General features: G+C 38.8%; 1 protein-coding gene across 1 annotated transcript in view; it reads left to right on the top strand.

Moving 5' to 3' along the window:
* The window catches only part of per (period circadian regulator), a 110,673-nt gene that overhangs the window by 73,461 nt on the left and 12,517 nt on the right, over positions 1–24,695 (top strand). Inside the window, exons 13-21 of the mRNA XM_080274848.1 lie at positions 1,512–1,594; positions 15,776–15,858; positions 16,338–16,437; positions 18,084–18,327; positions 19,006–19,169; positions 20,955–21,145; positions 22,012–22,238; positions 23,263–23,460; positions 24,226–24,341. Of these exons, the coding sequence (XP_080130974.1) occupies positions 1,512–1,594; positions 15,776–15,858; positions 16,338–16,437; positions 18,084–18,327; positions 19,006–19,169; positions 20,955–21,145; positions 22,012–22,238; positions 23,263–23,460; positions 24,226–24,341 (1,406 nt within the window). The remainder of the gene's footprint in view (positions 1–1,511; positions 1,595–15,775; positions 15,859–16,337; positions 16,438–18,083; positions 18,328–19,005; positions 19,170–20,954; positions 21,146–22,011; positions 22,239–23,262; positions 23,461–24,225; positions 24,342–24,695) is intronic.

Genomic DNA, 24,695 nt, shown 5'->3' with positions numbered 1-24,695 from the left:
ATACTATCCTGTCCATGCTATGGTCACACCCCCACTCTATACAGATCCCACCCCCTCATCATATAGATCCTCTCCTTCATCATACAAACCCCCACCCCAACAGCAGTACCCAGCAGGGACGGGAAGGGGGGGTCGAGGAGAGGGTTCGGTGGTGATGGGTGAGATCTCTCCCCATCAGGATGACCGCTGTTACGAGTCCAATCCCTCCACCTCAACCCCCTCCAGCTACAGCAAGCTCAACTACAACGAAACCATCGACAGGTATAGTGTTGTCTCCATCCACCTAATCGGATGGTGTAGGCTTTGTGCCGCATCCTCACCCAACCATCTGCTGCTGTTCTCTTGTTGGGATTTTTTTTTTTCCTTTTTTGTTCTTTCTCTCATCTTTCATTTTTATCTTTCTCCATGACCCTTGTCTGTTCCTCATGCTACTGTCTACTGCCCTCTACACTTGGGTATTTATTTTACTATTTTCCCTTTCTCCTTTCTTCCACTCTCCTGTTTCTCTTGGCTGTTCCCTGCCTAACCATCTGTTGTATTCTGTACTAGCTATTTTCTTGCTTTACTTCTCATGTGACTACCCTTTCCAGCCAGTCATTTGGTGCTGACTGATCTGGCTGTACTTCCTCACCCATCCATCTGCTGTCCTCTCTCTCAGATTTTTTTTTTTTTTTTCTTTTGCTCTATCCTCTTTGTCACACAATTTTTTCTGTAGATCAGGTGCTGTTGACTTTTTTGTATCCTCACCTGACCTTCTGCTTTGCTTTCTTCTGGATACGTATTTTGTTTGCACTGTCTTTTTCTTTCTTTTTCTTGATCAAATGGTGTGGACTTTAGGCTTTCCCTCACCCTACCATATGCTGTTCTCTTTCTTCCACATATTAAATTCTTTTCTTCACCCTCCCCCCTCCCTTTTTCAGTCCTCTGTGTCACTTCTTGTTTATCTTGATCAGATGGTGTCACCTTTATTTATGGTTCTTCCTCATACAACCATCTACTATCCTGTCCCCCCCTCTCTCTCTCTCTCTCTCTTTCTCTTTCACCTACTTTTTTCTCTTCCCCTGTGCCCCTTGTTTGCTCCTATCGCAGACATCTGATGTTCTCTCATGGACGTATGTATATACTGTACTTCTTTTTGTCTTCCCTGCTGCCCTAGATGTATCAACTTTATGGGTTTTCCTCACCCAGCCATCTGCTTTCCTTTTCCTGGATATTGTTTTTTATTTTTCCCCTTTTCGTATTCCATTTCGGCCTGTCATTCTGTCTATATCCAAATGACTTAATGCAGGAGGGGGGTGGCAGCTTACAACTTGCCTCCACATCACCCTGTCTTCTGCACTTTTCTGTTTCTCACTTCATTTTTTCTCCATTTCCCTTTGGCCCTTGTCTTATTTTGTCTCTTTACCCTTCCATATCTATTTCATTTCCACTTCTTACTCCTCCTCATCAGTATTTCTGGTTTTCTTTCTACCTGATTAGTTAGGCTGATGTATACCCTCCTACACTTCTAGGTACAGAAGGGACTGGAGAGTGTCACTTCCACTGACTCCCCTTCAACCTATGGCCACCTCAACTACTCAGAAACCATTCATAGGTAAGCCTCTTGCAGTCTCTTCTATACTCTGGCTCCTGGCTGGTTTATAATACTGTATACGATTATTATCCTCACAGTCCAGTCAGCATCACAATAGATACCAGCAGATGCAGCTACACCTTCATATTAACCATTATTCATTTTTTTTTTTTTTTTTTTTTAAATAAATAAACAAACGAATCTAGGAAGTGATCATTGGTTGATGTCCAGTCCTTGGAAAAATATTCTCAGTTTGTGTGGGTTTGTATTTTGTACTTGGTTGTTTGTTAGAAATTGACATTTTGTGTTGGGGAGTGGTGACTACCATGCTACTAAGCGACACAGAAAAAGTAAAAACTGATATTTAGTGACTAAGTTTTGATCAACAGTGATTTGTTAACATTAATAGACAGAAACATACATTTGGTATTGTTCATACAGTGTGTACGCAAATTTCTCTGCTGGAGATATCATTATTCATGATTTATCTTCCTTAGAAGAGGTTTCTTTAATTTTTGCCATGACTGGTAAATTATATGAAAAATATTTTAGCATAAGCCATACTTCAGGGTAGGTTTGGGATCAGTAACAAATAAAATCAGTCTTGGAAGTGATAAGCAGAGTTCCCTACCTGCAGTGATCAGAACTTTATGGAGCAGATTATTCTTAGTACGGTACATGTGTTTAATTCATAACCAAGCTCCATGCACAGAAGTTTAGGTGTATTGATCAATGCTTGATTGTGGCTACAGCTCCAAGTAAAGCTACATGGGCAGTTGGAGTGATATACAGTACAGTGTAACAGCTTAATGAAAATTATTGAATTTGTTACACTTTTTGTATTTTAATATAGCTCTCTTTGGAAAGCAGCTGTTGCAGACAAGTAATTTAGAAAGTACTGTATATACAGTACTTGATGGTTATTTTAATTGTGGTTAAGGCTAGGTATGAAATAATCCAAACTTTTTTTGTTGTTATTGTGAAAGTCACTTTCAGAAAACTTTTGTATTGGTTATTAAAATGTACTAGTCCAGTACAATACACTAACTTCTTATGCAGTCACTGCTGTATGCTTATTTATTCCTGGTGATCTGGGGATATGGGGGAAAAAATACAGGGGCACTCATTATAAGTCAGGGATGTGTTCACAGCTTTTCCATGCAAATGATGGTGACAGAAACTTACAAAGCAATTTTAGAATTTGGCGATGAAACTGGAAAAGGTAATTTTTTTCAGAAATTCGTTGTGAACTTCATAGCAGAAAAAAAAGTCAAACAGGTGGCTTGTAAGAAGGGTTCCTGTGCTACTATTCATTCCCTTTTCCTTTTAAATTGAGACGAAAAAGATAGGAGTCACGGGCTAGAATCGCCCTTCATTGTATTGGCTTAGGCCTATAGAAGCCCAATGACCAGCACTTCTTTTGTAAGCTGCGTCTTACCTCTTATGGCACAGAGGAGGGGAGATTTTACAAGGGATTCCTTTCATCTCTTGATAGTGCGTGGCAATGGAACTGAAAATTCCCTGGCCAACCATGAAGCCTTTGACTGATTTCTTAGTTACCTCAGCCTATTTGTAATTAACTTAAGCTGAAATAGAAACCTAGATTATATATTTGATGGTTGTGTGTCTTCTGTGGGGAAGAGTGAACCAGAAAATGAATGTCTGCTATATTGACCTTTGAGCAGTTAAAAAGCATTAACTGAAGCCTACTTCTTCCTTTTATTTTTCCTGTGATTATTGTCCCCAAAGGGACCATTCTGCTATGCATTAGCTCTCTGTTCCATTTAGAGTTCTAGATGCCGGTTTTGGGAGATGGTGTCAGCTGTGAACCTTTACTAAACTAACCGACTAATGGATACTTAGTGGGTGAGTGGGTTATGGCACTTCAGCTTAATGTGACCTATCGGGCTTTATATATGAGTAGTAGGTGGAGTAAATTGCTCACATAATACCCTCCTGATGGAGCAATAGAAGATTTGATGATAGATAGATAGTTTATTCTCAGTTCTTTGCAGGCAGGTAATTGGTATATTTATATAATTATATGCTTGTGTAGGAGGATAAATTTTTGTTTGATGATTCTGTTAAGTTTGATGTTATGTCAGTTGTTGTGACACATCCTTCACATTGGGCTTGTGATTGGAGTTTTCAATAATATTTTCTATTAAGTTTATGAATATTACTGTCAGAATTTTACTTTCTGCAGATGAAGTTTTGCACAACAGACAGTGGCTGTGAGTAATATTTTCAAGTCTGGGTGATAAGAAGTTGTTTATCTTCATTTCTTTTACATACACACACACACACACACACACAGAAGCATAGGTATTAGGAATGACTTAGATAAAGAGGTGGTGCAAGCAAAAAACGTGTTTAAAACTAGACTGGATAAATGTAGATATGGAGACACTGTGAGCTTAGCTTGTTCCTGTATACAGCAAATAGGTAAATACAAAAAATAGGTAAACACACACACACACACACACACACACACACACACACACTGGTGCTGCAGTGTTTAAGGACATTGCAGATGTTATGTGATTACAGGACTGTACTTGAGATGGATCCTGTACTTGATATGGATCCTGTTGCTGAAAGCCAAGAATTAGTTTAGCTTTAAGTTTAATATCATCATTATCACTTGAGAGGAGCATGTGGAGTCACATGGAGAGACAGACTGACAAATGAGGAAGTGAAGGAGCATTATGGTGTGCATGTGTATGTGATAGGAAGCATTAGATGAAACACACTGAGGTGGTTTGGCCATGTGGAGAGGGTGGAAAATGAGAGACTGATGAGGAGAGTACTGTACTGTATATGTGAGTGAGGTGGAGGGGGAGGGGGTGGCCAAGGATGTGATGGAGGGATGGAGTGGAGAGGTATGTGAGAGAGAGGGGTGTGAGGTGGGAGCAGGCCAGTGAAATGACTGCGAACAGGGCAGCATGGAAGTGATTTGTTTGTGGCCACCCCTTATGGGATTGAGGCGTCTGGCAATAGATGGATGGATATCATTTGAGTTTTCTCTCAAGAACCTCATGTGTCATGACCTAGTACATACAGTATTCATATGGACAGTGAATTATTTTTGTAGCATCATTGTTATCATTATTATCCTACCCTGTGTTGCCTCATGAGGAACGTAGGAGTCCGGGGCTAGGCAAGTTGGTCCTGACATTTAAGATGAGAATGTGCCGCACTCATCAGTAAGTGGTATTATGTGAACAATAAACCCCAACCACCCTTTGGATATGGAAACCTGCACAGGCTCAATCCGATTTGAGCGCCTTAATTACCCACAAGACCACCAGGCACCATGATATGGTTAAATGGTTACTACCCAACTTAGTAAATGGGTTCCTTGTTTGTCACTCAGTGTAGAGTCACCCATAGACAGAAGGAAGAGGAATGAATGAAAGAAAGACAGAAGAATAAGGAAGGAAAAAAGGAAGAGAGGAAAGGCAGTCACCTGAGAGCAGCACTGCATCGAGTGAGTGGATGGTGAGCACCCTCACCTACCACCATTTTTGTAGCATTCGACCTTAAATTAGTGGGAAGAGGGTTGAAATTATTTGTCTTTGTGACGAGTTTAGTTAATAGGAAAGAGTCGTTGATTCTCATGTGCTTGAAAGTACTGTAATGTAAGCTATGTTAGTGTGGGCTTTGCACTGCTGAATTGGGTAACATTTGATTGTGGTAAAAGTGTTAAAAATTTCATATATGGTTGTACCAGTTGATATATCATTTAAATTTGCAGTAGTGAGGAGTACGTTACAGTAATAACTGATTGACTGTGGTAATGAAGTTAGAAACTTCTGAAAATATTTTACATTACTGTACATGCACTTGGTGCTTATGAGACATGGAACCGAATTAGTTGTCATTATGTAGTTAGAGTCTAGAACAATATGTAGGACTCAGTTTGTATAGGTTCCTGCTTACATTGAGAGTTAATGTAAGTAGACTTGTGCCTTGGCATTGCCATTATGTTTGGTAGTTTATAGTATGCTTTGAAGCTTCAGGGTTCTGAATAAGAGAAATGGGTTGTAGTGGTATCTCACCTAATGTGATGCGTTAGTTTTGTAATGCTGTACAAGTTAAAAGCGGCTTAGTTTAAGCCTTAAAGTATAAAAATGGTAATTACAAGCTACAGTCGTGCTTATTTCTAGTACAGTACTTAAATTGTGATGCTTTTGTAGAAAGTAAGTTAGTTGTGGAAAAGTGTATTTACTACTGCTTTGCATTCACTGTCCATTACTAGTGATATTACAGAGTACTTGACAAATTTGCATCCATAATTTTAAGTGGAAACCAGCAGTAAATTGTTGCAAGTCCAAAATGTCGCACAGCACCTAAGACAACTGCAGATTTTGTATTTTTTTTTATACAGTACCTAAATTTTGAATTAGCATTGCCCCCATCAGCATTTGAAAATTATGCCATTACATTGCATTTATTTTCAGTACTTTAATTGTTTTTATTATTTTTGTATGTATTTTGATTGTGTACCCTGATTAGTGCAAGGGATAGGTATATGACATAATATCCACAAATAGAGTGCTTTATGTACTTCTGGTCAGACAAGACTGCAGTCAGTTGTTGGGTATTGTCTTTAATGCAGATGAGAGGAATTTCCCCAGAGGTAGTTACTTCAGATTTATGCAAGAAGTGCATCCTTACACTATTTAGAAGCAGTAACTCGGGAAGTAATTCGTTTAGCCCAAGAAGTAAGCATACTATCATGAATGCCAAAGAAGTAGCTAGATTCAATTTACTTCTGTACAACATACTTAGCAAATGATACAAAGTTCACCATAGTACTGTACGTGCTTTGCATTGGTGCATATTTCATGAATTACAATGGTAATTGAACTCTTATTTAATGGGAAGGTTACCTTCTGATTCTTTGGCCAAGAGAAACCGAGACAGCAAATGAGATTCTTGAATTAATGTTATCCAAACGTTTTATAATTTTTTTAAATTACTGTGTTTTCCTTGGATAAATTTTGTTCTGTGTGCTGTTCGGATTCTTTGGCAGTTCTTGCATGTTGGTGTTACATTTGTCACGGATAGAAGTGTCCTCCTAGAAAAGCAAGAGTAAACCTCACTGTGACCTTGCCAGAAGCCAGAGTGTTGGAGTGACTGTGAAGAGGCTTTGAGGCCACTGTCACTCACCCTCCTCATCATATTGCTATATCTTCTGAATCCTTTCCATCCTGTATGCATTCATTCTTCATTGATTCATTGTTTCCATCTTTTTTCTTTCCATGTGTCCTTTTTGCATTATAGTAAAACTGCAGCCTTCCCTCATCCTTGTCTTCTCATTAACCCAAGGGACTCCATTTTTCACTTTATTCTTGGTATCTCCAAATTGTTTTATACAACTTGAGTAGATTTTTCAAACTGGAGGGGCTAGACACAACTTCAGTAAACCCATTCAGAGTGAAAGGCCATTCATAAGGTGAATATAATCGTTGGATAGCAGCAAGAATAAATTCAAAAGTTAGTGGTCATCCAGTACTTTCTTTGCTGCCTATCTCCTTCTTTTACTTCCCATGTTTTTTCCCTGGTTTTGTCTCTTCACTGTCCACTTAATCATTAGCTTGACATTTTCTTTTCAGGTCCCTACTTACCAGTTCATTTGTTGTCCTCTTTCCTTCATACTGTTTTCACTCTTATTCTCTTTTGTTATTCCATTTTCATTGTCATACTTATCTTTCTTCTCTTCAGTCCCCATCCCCTCCTCTCTTCATCCCTTTCCTTCCTTACATTTCCACTCTCTTCCTGCCTGTGTCTTCCTTTGCACCCTTCTTCTCCAGTCTAATAGTGAAGCAGTAATGTATGAACAGTCATTGCCCCCACAGTTGACAGTCTCGCCACGTCCAGATTTCCCCTCTGACGCTGTCGGACTGTGAGTAGCATTTGTGAGTAGAGATGCTCTTCATTTGCTCTCACTCTTGTATTCCCTGCCTAGCTGGATGGACATCGTATTGTGTATTCTTGCTGCTTCATTAAACACTTTCCTTCTCTTCATCCCTTTCTTTACTCCTCCTCCTCACTTTTTCATTGCATGCCTCCTGCCACTTCCATCTCGAGTTAAGTAGTAAAGAAGTATACACTAATATATGCACAGCCATTGCCCCAGTGGTTAATTGTGTTGCCCCCAGACTTAACAATCTGACCTTGTCCAAATTTCCCCACTTGAGTGCCATCTGGTAGTAGAACTGCTCATTGCCTGTTGTCTCTTTTTTGTGTTCCGTACTTGAATGGGTATATCTTTTGTGTATTCTTACTGCTCTGTTATTTATCTCTGCTCCCTCTTACTCATTGTTACTGCCATTCTTTGTATGCCTTGTTCATTCCTTGGGAGTCTTGTCTCATAATTTGTTCTCACTTGCTTTTATTTATCTTGTCTACTTTGGTGTTTCTGTGTCTTAAGGCTGATACTCAGTTCATTTGTTTTCTACATGCTCATATCATTCTTCCATTCCTACACTTTTCAGACTCAGTGTTTTTGCCTTCTTCATTCTTTTCATAATATTTGTCTCTTGATCATTGGGCATTTACTTTATTCATTGTATATGAATTCCAACTGTGTGTCTCCTTATTTCATTATCTGTGTGCAGTCATTGTCCATTTACCTTTCCTTTTGAGTTACTTGTCTCCCTTCCTATGTGCCACTGAGTCTCTTTTACCCTATCTCATTCTACACCCATTTACTTAGCTTTGTCAGCCTTATTTCACTTGTTACTATTCTGTCACAGCTTTATTCATTGTGCTGAAATATTTTTGTCTACATTTTCTTACAGTATCTTTGTTCAGTTTGATTTTCATCTGTGTTGAGATCTCTCAAGCATAAACCTTCTTTTCATTTTATTGAAGTTAAATTTTCCTGTCCCCTTTTGCTATTGATATCTGTCCCTTTGTATTTTGATTTTCAGTCTTGCTGTAATCAATATGCTGTGCCTGTCTTATGTTTTTGTGTTTCAGTTCCATGCTGTTAATATATTCTTTCATTTCTATTTCTTACGTAGTCTCAGGCACCATGTATTACGGTATCAGTATTTTTTGTTTTATGTTTCTCCTTGCATATGTATCAAAAGTTGTCATCTTATGCCACCTTTTGTAATGTTCATATAAGCTATTATGTAATATTAAGAAAATTTCAGAATTAAGGTTCTAAATGCCGCCCGTAAGTTTAATTTGCCAGTTTTCCCCATTTTACAGTACCAGTTTTGTTGAAAAGTTATGATACTTTGGAATGCATCCCTGGCATGAAATGTGGGCTTTCTGTACAGTACAGTATTATCGTTTTCGTTGCCTCTGTTTTCTCTCTCTTATTCTTGTTTTCTTGATTGATGCCTGCTATTTGTCTCCATCACAATAATTTTAATGCACTCTCTGTTATTTTCTTTGTATTACTTTTGCTCTTTACACATTTTGTCTCTGCCTCATTTGTTTTTTATTGCACATTATGTTTTTCTCACATTGTTGTCATTACTAAAATACTTTTTTTCTTCCCACAAAACAAAAGAGTATTATCCATGAAGTTTGACTTACTCTAACGGAAGATCTTTCTCTCTCTCGTGGTTTAAATGATAATCCGTATAAAAACTTATACAATTGTCATTATTAATGCTAACAGATTAGTGTATCTGCTAACTCTGACCATGGATACATTCCTTTGTCTTTTCAAATTATGTTAGTACAAGCCTTGTTCTCTTATGCAACCTTGGAACTTTTTTTTTTTTTTCCCCCCACTAATCATAGGTTTATTGAATAGGATAAAGTTATTAATTGCAGCCTGATTTATAAATATCTTCAAAGCAAATACAGTACTGTATTGTAACTTGTTTTATCGTCATAAGTATCATACTTTATTGGATTTACTTTGTGTTATATAGCTAAGCCCTGCTTCTCTCACAGTTACAGTACAGGCAGATCCCGATCTTACGAGCTAATTGGGATCAAGGATTTTGCTTGTTAGCCGAATTCTCATTAAACAAAATGAAGAACTTATGGGATAAATAGGGTGAGGGAGCAAGGCCTCAGAGCAGTCTCCCCCCAAACCACCAAAACTGACTTTCTGATCATTTTAAGCAGGAATAAGACGTTAATACAAGAGGGTAATACACCTGAAATATAAAAACAGTATTAATATAAGCAGAATAACATAAATTATAGGTAAAATAGGGATGGGGTGAAAAACCAGCCAAGTAACCCCCACTGTCCACCAACACCTGTGAGAGACAATTTTAAGCAGGAATAAAGGGTTAATACACATGAAATACAAATACCCTCATCTCGATTCTGTTAAGTTGGGATTTTGGGGGGGTTTACCTGCTCGTTAAACAGGTGGTGGTGTAAATTCCAGGACCTCATATTAGCAAATTCTCATTAAGCGATTGCACGTTAACCGGGACTTGCCTGTATTTGATTGTAGCTGTCAAGAGAGTTGCTTTTGAAAGTGAATAACTACATTAACTCATTGCATCTGGGATGTTTTTTTTATTTTATTTTTGCTGTCCCTTGATGATTGTATTCTGCATAGAATAGACACTTTGAAGTGTAGGAGTTAGTTATAGTCTTATTAAACCCCATTAATATGAGTCACATTTCCTGAAGTTGAGTTTGGTTGCAGCAAAAATAAGCTGAAGAGGACATCACCCAGATTCCAAGGGTTAAATAGGAAAGGGACACAGTGGCTGTGAAGTTAATCTGAGAGGAGGATTGTGTATAATCAGCTGCACAGCCTTCTCAGCTCCTATTGTAACTAATGCAACCATATTAATTCATCCATCATCCAATCGTATGTTGCCCCCTGAGGAGCGTAGGAGCCCGAGGCTAGACAAGTTGGTCCTTGCATTTAAGTTGAGAGGGACCAGCCTCATTCATCCGTGAGTGGCATTACTTGAACAATAAACCCCATCCACCCCTTGGACATAAACCTACACAGGCTCAATCTGATTGGAGCACCTTAATTACCCACCAAACCACCAGGGCCCGTAATTTAGATGTATGGTTACCATCCAGCGTAGTAAATGGTTTCCTGGTGTACAGGAAACCATTTGGGATGTCACTCAGTGTAGAGTCATCCATAAGCAGAAGGAAGAGGAAAGATTGAAGGAAAGAAAGACAGAAGAGGGAGTGTACAATTTGTATTTGAGGATATTAATTAATCTTCATCATAAACTTAGTCGTTTTCCTTAATATCAGCAACATAGAGAAAATTCTGATAATGGCAACTTTCATCCAGTGAACTTAACACTTCATCAGATTCTGGCACAATATGTGTCAGGATTGTTTTGATTTTTTTAGAGAGAGATGCAGTGGCAGATGTTATGATATTTATACAATAACAACTATACAGTCATCAGTTGAATCTGTAGATTAATGAAACATCCATCTATCCATCCATCATCCTATCCTATGTTGCCCCATGAGGAGCAGAGGAGCCTGGGGTTAGTAGAGAGAGATGCAGTGGCAGATGTTATGATACATTAATAACAACTATACGGTCATCAGTTGAATCTGTAGACTAATGAAATATCCATCTATCCGTCATCCAATCCTATGTTGCCCCATGAGGAGCAGAGGAGCCTGGGGTTAGGCATGTTGGTCCTGACATTTAAGATGAGAGTGACCAGCCTCACTCATCCCTGAGTGGCATTACATGAGCAATAAACCCCAACCATCCCTTGGATGTAAACCTACGCAGGCTCAATCCAACCGGAGCGCCTGAATTATCCACTAAACCACCAGGTGCCATAATTTGGCTATACTAATGAAACATTGTTTCAACAAATGTGGATATTCACTGAGGCTTCCATACATGTATATTTCGCTGGTGTTCTTTGTCACACAGACTCATTCATTTTATTTAATCCTTAGTCTTCCATCTCCATTTTGCTATGTTTATACTTCACAAGAATATTAAAGCAACTTCAGCATTACCTGTATGCAAGCAGTGATTCACAAAAATAATTTATGCACTTTTAAGTGTTAGAAAGATGAGTTAGGATAAATGATAGCATTTTGTACTTGATACATATTTTTAAAACAGTCATCACTGCAGTGCAGTATTTTATTTTTTCTTAATTGATAAAGAATTTTATTTAAATAATAAAGAATTACCTAAAGTGGCTGGAATTGATGATAGTAAAGTACAATATATATATATATATATATATATATATATATATATATATATTGATAGAGAGAGAATTTTTTTTTATTGATAATCATGTTATACTGTATGTATTAGAAGCTGTAGATTTAATATTGCAAGTCTCAAATTGCAGACTGAGAATATCCTAAAACTTGAATATCACAAGAGTTTAATTTATGATTTTTCTTTTACTTTTCCTTGCACAGGTGACACAGGCTGGTGGAGGCAAATTTACACTTTTATGATTGTTGTGGTCACTGAAGATCAGTATATCAGTCCTCAGAAAAACTGTGTTATGCTGTTTAAATAAATAAAGCTGTAATTGGAAAAGAAGATGATGTTTCATCTCCCATACTTACCCACCTAAGCTTAATGGTGTTAAAAGTTGCATCGGGTCTAAATTTTCTTATACAACGTAACTTCCTCCTGAGGGAGTGATAAAGAATGAAGTTAAGAAAAAAAAAAAAAAAGTACATACCACAAGAATTATCAAAGTCTTTCTTTGCCTTATGTGTGAACTTTCTGCTGTACCCCTTGTGTACAGCAACACCCCTGTTCTCTTAATACTCATTTGTATTCCCATGTTACAGAGTTCCATCCATTACTCACCCAAAATCATAAATATTTTTATAATTTGAGTGCATTAATTGCTTAGATAAGACTGTGTGTATACCAGAGTGTAATGGCAAATGAAATGTAGTGAGGGATACAGAAGGATCATTCAGAAAAAGCCACATAGACCATCATTAGTCCAGTAAATAAAATCCCATCATTTTGTAAAACAGTCAGTCCCATGTTGCCTCCACTATTTGTGTTGAGTTGTTGGGACCTGAGGCTAAGGTATTTTTGTTTGGTACATATGACAAGACTACACACATTGGTGACATTACAGCACATGATTGGAAAATCTCCAGTCACCTCTTGGGATTCAAACTTATGCAACACTGCCATCACTCTGATTGGAGTGCCCCAGCTACCAGACCACCTGGTGCTATCATAGTGTGGCATTCTCATATTTTTGCCATTTCAAAAATTTTCTGTGGATTATTTGTCCAGTTAGGATAAACAGAAACAGTCATACAGTACATGTTTGTGGATAAAAAGCTGAGGACATCTTGGTATGCAGTTTTAGGTTAATATATATAAAACATTTTCTAATGTATGATTCAAGTATTCATCTAATTAATTAAAAGTACAGTACATGCTGTGTACTATATGATTTGAAAACTTTTCATTGCACTTTCAGATATCTTTGGACTGCTTTATGTTGCATAAGAATTATGTAACATGTTTTTAAAGAAAAGAGAATGAAATGTTTGCATGATGCAGATTGGATAGGATGGGAAATCCAAGAAAAGTGATGACAGTATTGTGTTAAGTCATGTAGTACCTTATATGGTACCGTACTACAATGTGGTCATGAGAAGAGAGAGGGGGGGAGATTACCTGCAGTTTTCTTTCTGCTCCAGTTTGTATCGACGTTGAAATCACTGGGTAAGGATCTTGATGTGTTTGGAACACTCATTGTATAGCTATCAGCTGAAAACTGAAACACAGAAACCGGGAGAGAAAAATTTACAGTACATGTTCATAAAAATACAGTTATGTGTAATAGAGAGGAGGGAAAGTCCTGAAGTTGGATTATTATCTTGAACTGATAGAATGTTGAACTGGAATAAAAACGAAAATTTAAGAACGAAATACAGTAATTTGAGAAATATGGTAAGTATGATAAATAGGAAGTAGCTACTGTACAGCAAAATACTGAATAGACATAGTTTCTGATTACTGATAGTAACCCACATATTTCCTGGCATATGGGTTGATTATGTTGAGTACAGTCAGCGAGTGAATATTTAGGGGAAGTCAAAAAATAGATAAAGAAGTCACTGACAGTTGAATCTGCTTTAGTTGTAAATCCAGTGCAAGTATATTAAGAAAACTTCAGTTTGCTTGGATGTTTGAGTAAAATTACATGTATTATTTGGAAAGCAATGCAGGACCATTGCTAGGTTTTACAGACCTGGAATATGACACACAGTAGAAATGAAGTTGAAAAAGTAATAAATTTATTTGATAATCCAAAGAATAGTTGGGGTTTATTGTTCAAACAATGTCCCTCATAAGTAATTCACCAACAACTCTCCTTGAGTGTCTGGGCTGTGTAGCATAGCCCTGGACCTCTTTGTTACTATTAGTGCAGTAAAGGATTGACTGATGGGTGGATGCATGGATAGTGGGTTAATTATAGGAAGTGGCCATTAGGGAGGCAACATTGATGAAAGTTAAGTGAAGAAAATTAGACACAAGAATGACATCATTTGTATTATTTTGCTGATATATTGGGACTAGAATGACAGAGACATACTTGAGGAAGATTTGATATTGAAAAGTGGTGCAAAATACAGTAGTGGAGCAGAGATCTCCAGCATACTTAAGTTCCAGTGACAGTCTTAGCTGAATAAAATTGTTGTTTGGTGAAACTGAGTATTAGAACTAACTTGAGCATTACAGGGTTCATGGTGACAGTATTTATACCCAGTCTCTTATTACTCGCTTCTCTGCTTGAGTAAGTTATTTGATATTAGGTAGAATTGAGCTCCGGAGTTTTCCTAACCATACGAAGGTTAAAAGAAGTGAGAGCTGAGTTGAGCAGTATGTATGGAAGCATTCGATCACAAAAGTGTGATTAAAAAAATAATAATAAAATTGTATTTTCATAAGGGCAAACATTTGATGTGTGATTTCCATTGCCACCCTGATTGAAATTACTAATGAGTAAATGATGTGAAAGTTCTTTCCTACTTCAGTTTGCTGTATGAAACTGTTGAAGTAATTTCATATATGCTAATTAGCATACTTCTTAAAGAAAACATCAAATGAGTGATCATTCATTGCATTCAAAGTATACACGGTCACTGCATTGTGAGGTTGATGCATTGGCATAAACATGACAGTAATTGAAACACTTGTCTCACTGAAAACTAAGGTAAATTGAGAAGGAAGGTTAAAGTTTTCTGCTGTGATGTCGATGGACCACATGGAGAGTTGTTAAAGCACTGTTGGGAGAATCGTATGTGAAAAAGAAGAGGTTTGAAAATGTAACTAACTTGCTGTGTTATGAATGGAGATTGATATAATTTAAATATAACTTACCCAGTTGTTGCAGTTTGGTGCTTGAAAAAAAAAAAAAAAAAAAAAAAAAAAAAAAAAAAATGCACTGTAAATTTACGAAGGCTGGGAGAAATATTTAGTAACAATATTAGATGAAAGCTAGTGTCAGAGAGAAAACTGTGGTTAGATGGTAAAATTAATCTTATATTTAATATTACCCATTGTAAGATATAGTAAAAACAGTAATAGCCAGTCCTTTATTTTTCCTCTGGGGCCCTCGGGGAACCTAAGATGTGGGAGGGCCCAAGGCCAGGCTACCATGGCTTAGATCATACAAGCCATTGAAAGTCACACAGTATCGCTTTTGAGGCAGATAAGATGCCAGTAGGTAACCCTGTAACCAAAGGGAAGGAAGATGGCAATCAGGCATGAAAGTACAACAGTCAAGGTTTTTATGACAATGTAGATGAAATAAAGTAAGTAAATATAGAGTGACTTACGTTGGAATCTGTCCATCCAGAATAATTGTACCATAGATTCTGTTGAGTGTCCCAGTCATTCATCCCAAGAGCTCAGGCTGGCTCAGAATGCTGGGATAGAGAATGCAGAAGTGCCATGCTAGAGAAGAAGTATAACCTATATACAGGCAGTCCTTGTCGTGTGTTAGTAATGTGTTCCAGAATATCATAACTTCCATACAACTGATCTTGTAAGTTGGAGGAAACAGGTAAATTGGCTATGTACATAGCACTGGAGGTGTGATAGATAATTTTTCTGTAAATTATAGCATAAGTTGCTGTGTACTTAATTTTAAAAACTCGGTACAGGCAACTTTCTGTATTCTCAAACAAACTCTCTCTTTTCCTTTCCATATGCACATGTATGAATGTGTATATTAATGCTGTTTTTATCTCTTGTAGATTCTTCCGAAGCCACCCCAAAACTATATCATCAGATGAGAGTGGTGACAGCAAGATGGAAGTGTCTCACTTGGGCAGTCTAGGTAAGATGCTCTTTATTTCTAAACTGTAAAGCAGTTTGATGAAAATGATAATTGTTTAATTTTATTGTATTTTTATATGTTTTATTTATTTATTTATGTATTTATATAGTTGATATTGTGAAGATGAGGACCCAAATGCTGTACACTTTGTCACTGTAAGCATGTCTACAGTATAGTCAATAATTTAAAGATGAAAACCCAGATGCTACGCAGTTTGTCACTAATAATTTTTTTGGTTAATTCACACTGTTACAAGGTTATTGTATTAAACTGAAAGGGCTCTTGCAGTGAAGAGGTTTGTTAAGACTATATCGAACTGCCTTGATTTGAATAGTCAATCCTGAACCAAGTAAAATCACCATGAAATAGGTTTGGAAGAGCTAAATGACAGAAGTCCCCTGACTGAGCTAATTAAGAATAATTTTCTCACCGCTCTCTCACAGAAATGATCAGTGTAATGATAACCATCTTTTTTTCAGGGTCTGGCAACCACAAGCAGTCACAGACACACTCGCACTCCCAGACAAACTCCCAGTCCCAGTCTGGGTCTGGGTCTGGTGACAACTGTGATCACACCAGGTACAGTGCATGGATGTGAGACTTACCATCTTGGGGCTATATCTTCATGGATGTAGTAGGCACTTTAGTCGCTACCTCTTCCTCAATTATTTGCCTTGCATATTTCACCATTGCACTTTACCATTCCCTTGTGTGCTTTTTTTTTTTTTTTTTTTGCCTTCCTCTCTCCCTGTATTTCTCACCTTTCCTATCACTTTTTATTACTCTTCTTTCTTATTCAGGTGGCTTTACATTGAGTTACAAGCATGATGGTTTCCTGTACACCAGGAAACCATATGCTGCGCTGGGTGGTAACCAAATAACCAACCCATACATGATCCATACGTGTCAACAAGTGAGTTGGCAGAGGGTTAATGTCCCTCCCCATAAAACAACCAACTGAAAGACAAACAGCCACCCCTTATGGGATTATGGCATCTGGCTGTAGGTAGATAGATAGAGAGACCTAGATTATCTATCCCTTGATATTGATGATATACTTTACTGGTTTATTTTTCCTCTTTTCAAGCAGGTTTATTCTAGTTAAGAAAGACCTGTCATGTTCATTGGCTTAATACAGGCTGTATCTAGCCTCACCAGTTCTAAAGCCTGTCCTAAATTTGAATTAAATTATATGTGTGTAGTAAAACCAGTACATAAAAGAGTTTGTTATGAAGTGGTTTAATAACATGCAAGTAAATGTAAATGTGCTATAAACAGAACTAGTAAGGATGAGGTACTAATGAGCCTCCCAAGCTGGTGAGAATATGGCCCTTGTTGACACTGCACTGCTTTTTATGTGTCATTGCTTCTTTCTTTGTGCTTCTGCCTTTTAATCTTCACCTTATTTCCAGCCTGTATTTCTTCATTAGGTTGGGAAATAATCAGAATTATGATGGTGTGTTCTTTCTTTGTCATATTTTTAAGTATCCTTCCTATCTTGTCTTTAAGTCTGCATTCTTCATGTGTTGGTCCTTTTTTTTTTTTTTTTTTTTTTTTTTCCCTGTGTGCTGTTGTCTTGCTACACTACCACACTTTTTTTTTTTATGGGGGGGAGGGGGAACAGTAAAGTACAGTATTTATTTCATTTACTTTCTGACTCTCCTATCCCCTTGACCTTTGAAATTCACTTAAGCAGTGTTTATAGTGATATTTTCATTTAGTACAGTATTGTAACTTTTATGTTACTATACTTAAGTTGTTTTCATCCATATTTATCTTTTCATTGCACAAACTTTTAATATACAGTCTTTGTATGTTTGTTCTCATAGTTTTTTCCCAAGTTTGTTTCCTTTGTATATGCATTAGTTTGATGCTTATTCTTTACTCAGCTTTAACTTTGTTACCTGATCCTTCACTGGTGCAAATGCCTGTAAGTACTGCAGTGTTGGATGTATTCTATTACAGTACCTGTAATAAGATACATAATGAAACCCATGCTGCTTTGTTTGTGTTTCATTTTTTTTATTTATGAACATCCAGCATTGTATGGTGTTTCATATGGCTCCTCATGGCTAAGCACTACTTGGCCTTTGTCCCACCAGCTTTTCTTTTCTAATGTATAATACTGCCCACAGGAAAAGTGAGAGCACCAGCAACGGGAGCTCATTCCCTATCTTACTGTCCCCCTGCTGTGTGCCATTACTCCCTACGGCTTATGCCCGCAGGAAGAGTGAGAGCACTGGCAATGGGAGTGGTAGTGGGGACACAGGGCGCACCTCGAGTAACAGTCGTTCCTACCGACATGTGCAGCTGACAGAGGAAGTGCTTAATCGCCATAATGCTGACATGCAGAAGATGTTCATGGCTCGGCAGCGTGCTGGCAGTGGTGCCCTCACCACCACCAGGACCTACAGAGACAAGAGCAAGTTGAAATCCTCTAAAAAGCCTATCAAGAGACCAGCCGAGCGAGTGAGTTAAGACTGACTATGTTTCCTAGCTGCAAAGCCAAACATGCCTTGATGCAGCAATACCAGAGATGGGATGAGGGATGGTGTGGAAAGGTGTATGAGTTGGGGCATGAATTGGAGAGAGGGCAGCCTGTTGATGGAGGGGACAATATATGGCCTCAGTTTATGCAGTTAGGGCATCTTGCATTAGATTGATAAATGGGATGTAATTCTTGCAGTAAAAAGCCTAACCTTGTTCTTTCATTGTACAGGTAGTCCTTGTTAGCTATATGCCAGCGGTGCATTCTAGAATATCACAGCATTTGTACACAACAGGTTATGGAAGTTGAGGAGTAAATGGCATATTAACTTCATGGGTAACAGTGGTGCTTAAGAAAGGCAACTTCTAAATTGTGATCAATAATACAACAGAGTAGCAATTTTGTGATTTAGAAGGTATGACACACAGCAGATGTGTACAGTGTGCTGTACTTAATCCCTTGAAATTATTGGTGTTATTTGGTTTATTCTGTCCACATCCAGACTATTTTATTCGACATAGAAAAGGCATTTCATCCAGAATGGATTAATAAAAGCCATATCTACCTCCTCCAGCTCAGACATTATTTTAATTCTGAATTATATTGTCTGTAAATAGCAAGAATAAGTCGAAAGTGTGACGATTTTTATCATGTTTCAGAGTGGAGGGTTGAAACGTTCAGGTGGAGTGCTAGAACACGAGGCCAGCGTTCACAAGCAGCCATTTTTGGCCTCCTCTGCAGCCGGCTCGGGCTCTTCCCTAAAGCCATCCTCTGCTGATGTCTGGATGCAGCAGGAGAATCAGACACACATTCAGTCATCAGGGTGAGTTCCCCCCCCCCCAAAAAAAAAAAAAAAAAAAAATGGTGGTTTAGTGAGGTAGGGTTTTGTTTTAGGAAGGGAAGGGGTTGTGTAGATCAGATATTTACCCATAGGTCTTTAATGGAAGAGTTTCTAGAGAAGGGAGAGAAGTTGGATGCAGCCTTCATGGATATGGAGAAAGCATATGACAGAGTGGGTAGACTGGGAATGTGGAAAATACTAAGCATATATGGAATAAGTGGGAAGTTGTTGAATGCCATGAAGAGTATGTATGAGGGTGCTAAGGCATCAGTGAATGTGGATAGTGAACTGAGTGAACTTTTCTGTCTGAATGTTGGATTGAAACAGGGATGTGTCATGTCTCCATGGTTGTTCATTACAGTATGTATAGTATATGGATGGGGTTATGAAAGAGATACAAGGTAGAGCCGTGGATGTTGGAGTGTTCCTAATGAGAGAGGGCAGCATTTGGAAACTTCCTGTGTTGTTGTTTGCAGATGATTTTGTATTGTTAAGTGAAGACGAAGGGGAACTGTTAGGCATGGTGAATGAGTGTGGGAGAGTGTGTAAGAAATGGAATCTAAAAGAGAATGTCGAGAAGAGTCAAGTTATGGTCTTCAAGAGAAATGAAGTAACTGAATGCACAGTGAGGTTGGATGATGAGGAAATGGAAAATGTGAGTGCATTTAAGTACTTGGGTAGTGTGACGAGTAACGATGGAAGTTTGGAGGATGAAGTGCTTGAAAGGGTACTTCAAGGAAGAAAGGTTCCTGGTTCTCTGAAAGCAATGATAAGAAATAGGGAAGTGAGCATGGAAGTAAAAAAAAATCACTGCATGATAGTATTGGGATACCAACTCTACTGTATGGAAGTGAAACTTGGACCATGCTGGAAGGACACAAGCCAGGAGTGTGAGCAGTGGAAGTGAGTTATATATTTGAGAGGAGCATGTGGTGATACATGGAGCGACAGACTAACAAATGAGGAAGTGAAGCAGTGTTGTGGTGTGGATGTGGATTCGATAGAAAGCGTTAGGAGAAATACACTGAGGTGGTTTGGCCATGTGGAGAGGATGGAGATTGAGAGATAACAAGGAGAGTGTATGTGAGTGAGGTGGAGGGGGAGGCCAAGGATGAGATGGAGGGATGAAGTGTAGAGGTATATGAGAAAGGGGTATGTGAGCTGGGGGGAGGGCAGTGAAGTGGTGGTTGATAGGGTGACATGGAGTCAATATGGTTGTGGCCACCCCTGACGGGATAAAGGCGTCTGGCAATAGGTAGATAGATAGATAGAAGTTTTTCATTTTACTGGTGTAATTATTGAGAATAAATTGAAGTGTTGATAGAATTATTTAAGGACAAACTTGACTAGAAGAACGAGAAAGATTATGCAAAGTGCTGTATTCACAAGGACAGAAACTGAAGATTAGCAATTGTTAATTATCAGAGTTTCATATTCTGAGACAAAAATACACTAAGAATGCTGGCTCTCTACTTATGATACATATGAAAGAAATGAGTCATCTAGTTCATGATTGAGAGTAGCAGAATTGGTGTAAGCATCGCCAGCCATGTTGACATATGTGACCGCGTGGGACTCTTAATGTCAGGACCAGGCAGCCTGTGTTATTGAGGCCGATTTATGGAATTTTGCCACACTTGTTGAGTATGAGTAGGGTTATTTATCCACTCAAATGAACAATAACGCAACTGGAACCTGCAGATGGAGAGGTTACTGTATGAAAGTCATTATTGAACTGAAGGATTTTCATTTTGCACCTCACAACAGATCCGTGGCAGCAGCTGTGGGACCAAATGTGGCTGGGCCATCCTATCCCGGGCTGGTGCCAGGGTTCTACTTCCCCCCCAGTGCACCCTCCATCTCACCCATCCCCTCCGTCAGCAGCATCTCTGTCCCACGCACACCTGGACCCACCCTGGTTGTTCCACCACAGCCAACCACCTTCATACAACCACAGGGTTAGTCTCGTTCACATACTGGTTGTGAACTTAATTTATCATTCTCCACCCAACACTCGACTTTGTAAACATATGCAGTAACACGGCCACCACAGTCATCCAAAACCTACAACCCGACAATTATCTCATAGAAATTGGCCTTTCCAGAGTGACAAGTTCACACTGCCAGCCTTCAGTGTGTCCCATACCCACATTTGCAGTAAGAACACAGTTCATGAACAACCACTGTGCCCTTACTGTAATGCAGCCCCTTACACCACAGTTCACTGATTGACCTGATGCATCTCACCCATACAACATTGACAGTCCTTCAACATAACCTCAACTAAAGGTCTCTGAGGCAACCAGCAGAAATTACTAATAGCCTGAGGCCCACTGGGTTCTTGTTAGGTGAGCCTGAACCACAAAAGCAGTAATGTACAGGGAGAGATAAGAACAAATTCCAGGGAAATGAACAGAAACATAATTGTTTGGAATACTGGATGTTTTTATGCCATTACATATATGGAAAGGAAAAGATCTTATAGTTGTTCATATAATATATATATATATATATATATATGGAGAGAGAGAGAGAGATTCTGGATGTTTATGTAATTACATTGTTACTTATCCATAAGATAACCATTATAAAGAAAGCTCTTGGTGTCCAAGGATAACCCTTGCTGAGCACATAAGAAGAGAGTTATACATCAACAACATGTGAAAATACAAGTACATTTACTGTAATAGAGCACCAGCACCAGCTTTATTCTGACAAAAGATTAGTACTGTACTTGTACTGTATTTATTTTTAAGTTTGACGTTTCTGATGGTCCAATTAATATCCAAGTAAATATTGAGTTTTTTCTTCCATTTTCCATCAGGTGGTATGGCTGTGCCCCTACAGTACATACCAGGGGTGATGTACCAAACAGTGGGTCCACCACTGTTCAATGCCCCTCCTCTGATGCTGCCTAATGTTGTGTACCAGCACACTGCCATCCAGCCTGCTGTTGCCCAGATACCTGGCCTTATGTCTGATGGAGAGAAGCATCGGTCAGGTGCTGAGAGTGAACATGACCTCCTTGACACTAACCAGCAGTCTGGCAAGGTTAGGAGTGTGTATGCATGTTGGTTGGTTGCTTTGTACTGAATAATAACCAAGCAGTCTGGCAAGATTAGGAGTATGTGTGCTTGTTAGTTGATTGCTAGGGTAATGAAAAACAACCAAGCAGTCTGGCAAGGTTAAGGGTGTTTGTGTGCATGGTGGTTAGTTACTTGGTACTGAAAAACAACCAAGCAGTGTGGCAAGGTTAGGAGTGTGTGTGCATATTGGTTGGATGCCCTTATAAACTGAAAAGCAACCCAGCTTTATAGTTTTAAATGAAGATTATCCTTCCCATATTGGTGATTATTTGTTACTGTTAGATATAGTTCAGTTGAAGAGATTGGTTAATAACCACTTTATATTTATTTGTCCATATTTACTAAGCTGTCTTAGCATTTAAGAGTCTGTAATAGTTAACCAAATCCGATGATGTATTTTATTGGTTTCATCTTGCTACCCCTGGACAGTTGTATTCAGCATAGAGAACTCTTGTTGTGAAGGGGTAATGAAAACAATGTTTAACCCCTGTTAACGATGTCGGAAGCTGAGTAAAGTCATTTGACAGTAACTGTAATAGTCCATATGTAGTTCACTGTAGGCCTGTACCTTCTCTTCAGATGGGAGAGTGATGCCCAGCAGTAACCTTTCCCCCAGCGAGCAGAACAGAAATAGGGAGGGGGGATGTCAGAGTTGATGTGTTGTAATAGTTTTCCTTATATTTCTCAGACTCTGTGTAGGTCATTAGTAGAACTGAGGAGGCGCTGACATACGCAAGCATATGATAGGGCATATTTCTAGTACCCACTTTAAATGTCCACCATGACATAGGTTTCAGCCGTAAATCCAGAGCACATATATGTACATCCCAAGTCAATTACAGGAGCAGCATGCCACTGTGGCTCCCATCTGACTGTAGCAGGAAGGTAAATAAGAATACCATCCATTTTAGGGCAGTAGGGATTATTGGAGCAGGTGTTGGAAAAAAAAAGAATATTGACTTACCTGATTTTTTCTTTTGGTGGAATAGAGCTTTATGGCGAAGCACTCAACACCCCATGTGCGGCGACCAGACTCCCAGGCCACGTCAGTGAAGGCTGAGCCTGGGTCAGCACGAGGCAGTACTGCGTCAGCCTCGGGCAAAGTCAAAAGTTCGCACTCGCATGTGGCGGAGAGCATCCGGTCCTATGTTGAGGATACAACTATTCTATCGCCTGGTGCTCCTAAGGTAAGAAGAAGTGGTACTTAGAAAAGGGGGAAGGGGGAAGGAAGGAGGGAGAAAGTGGGCTCCCAAGTTCAGAACAGGAAGTAGTGACAGAAGAGATGAGGGAAGGGTGGGAGGGAGGAAGTGAGAGGGAGGGGTGGAATGAAAGGAGGAAAGATGGGAGGGAGATGCAGAAGTAAGAATGGGATGGGAAGGGGAAACTTTAGCAAACATCTTCACAAGAGAGAGAGGGGGGGGAGAAATGGCAGGGGGAAGGGTGGGAGAGAAATACTCAGATAGAAGGATGGGAAGGGGAGGGAGAAGGTTAACAAGAATCTTCATTACTTTTTGAAATGTGAATGAAGGGAAAATTGGGATTCTCTCAGATTTATTTCAAAACAGTATATTGAGTCTTACCTTAGGTCTTCCATTCCCATTTGAGAGATGTGAAAGAGGTTCAGGATAAAATAAGTTTTAACATTTTCACACAGGTCATGCTTACTGTGGATTGTGTATTTTCCCAGCATATTGACCACCCATTGAGAGAAATGAATGAGAACTACATAAAAGCGAGAAAAGATTACAGTACAGTATTAGTAATTATTAGTGAGTCCTACATGAGAGAGAGAGTAGTTATTAATGAGTTTTGCATTAGAAAGAAAGAGAGGGAGAGACCGAGTAACTAACAGCTTTTTTTTTTTTTTTTTTTTTTTTTCCCCAGGTGCCAGTTTTTGTAGTGAGCCATTGTGTAACATTTCTGCATGCTGACCATCAACCTTGCTTTTCCAGGTGTCACAATTCTCGCAGTCAACCAGTGTGCGTGCAGAGGCTGAGAGTATTGGGTCACCTGGCAAGCAGGACAAGATGGCAATGGACGATCGGGAGCAGCCTAATGAAATATCCAGGTGGGTTGGGTAGTTAAACTTTACAGGTAATTAGAGTCTTTTTTTACAGTACAGTCATACCCTGGTGTATGATCCCCCTCTATGTGATACCCCACCTTTGCGATGTACAAAAAATTAACATCCTTCCCCACCTATCAGTGGCCACTCTCCGGTTATCCGATGTTTTTTTAAAACCAATTTTGATGATATTTTAGACTTAAATTAATGTGTTTTAGTCATAGGTGGGGTGAACACTATCATTTTTGGGTACAGTTTACAAAGTTTGATTTTTTTCCAGACATTTTTGATGATTTTCAGGTTTTATTTTTGGGTTTAGTGAGTTATAAACTGTTTTTAGGCTTAGTTTACCTTGTT

The sequence above is a fragment of the Coenobita brevimanus genome, chromosome 60, assembly GCF_032717465.1.
Source record: "Coenobita brevimanus isolate Jiangsu-jjx chromosome 60, ASM3271746v2, whole genome shotgun sequence".
In the NCBI taxonomy this organism is placed as follows: Eukaryota; Metazoa; Arthropoda; class Malacostraca; order Decapoda; family Coenobitidae; genus Coenobita; species Coenobita brevimanus.
Note: the sequence above shows the minus strand (reverse complement) of the source record. Positions and strands in the feature narration are given on the sequence as shown.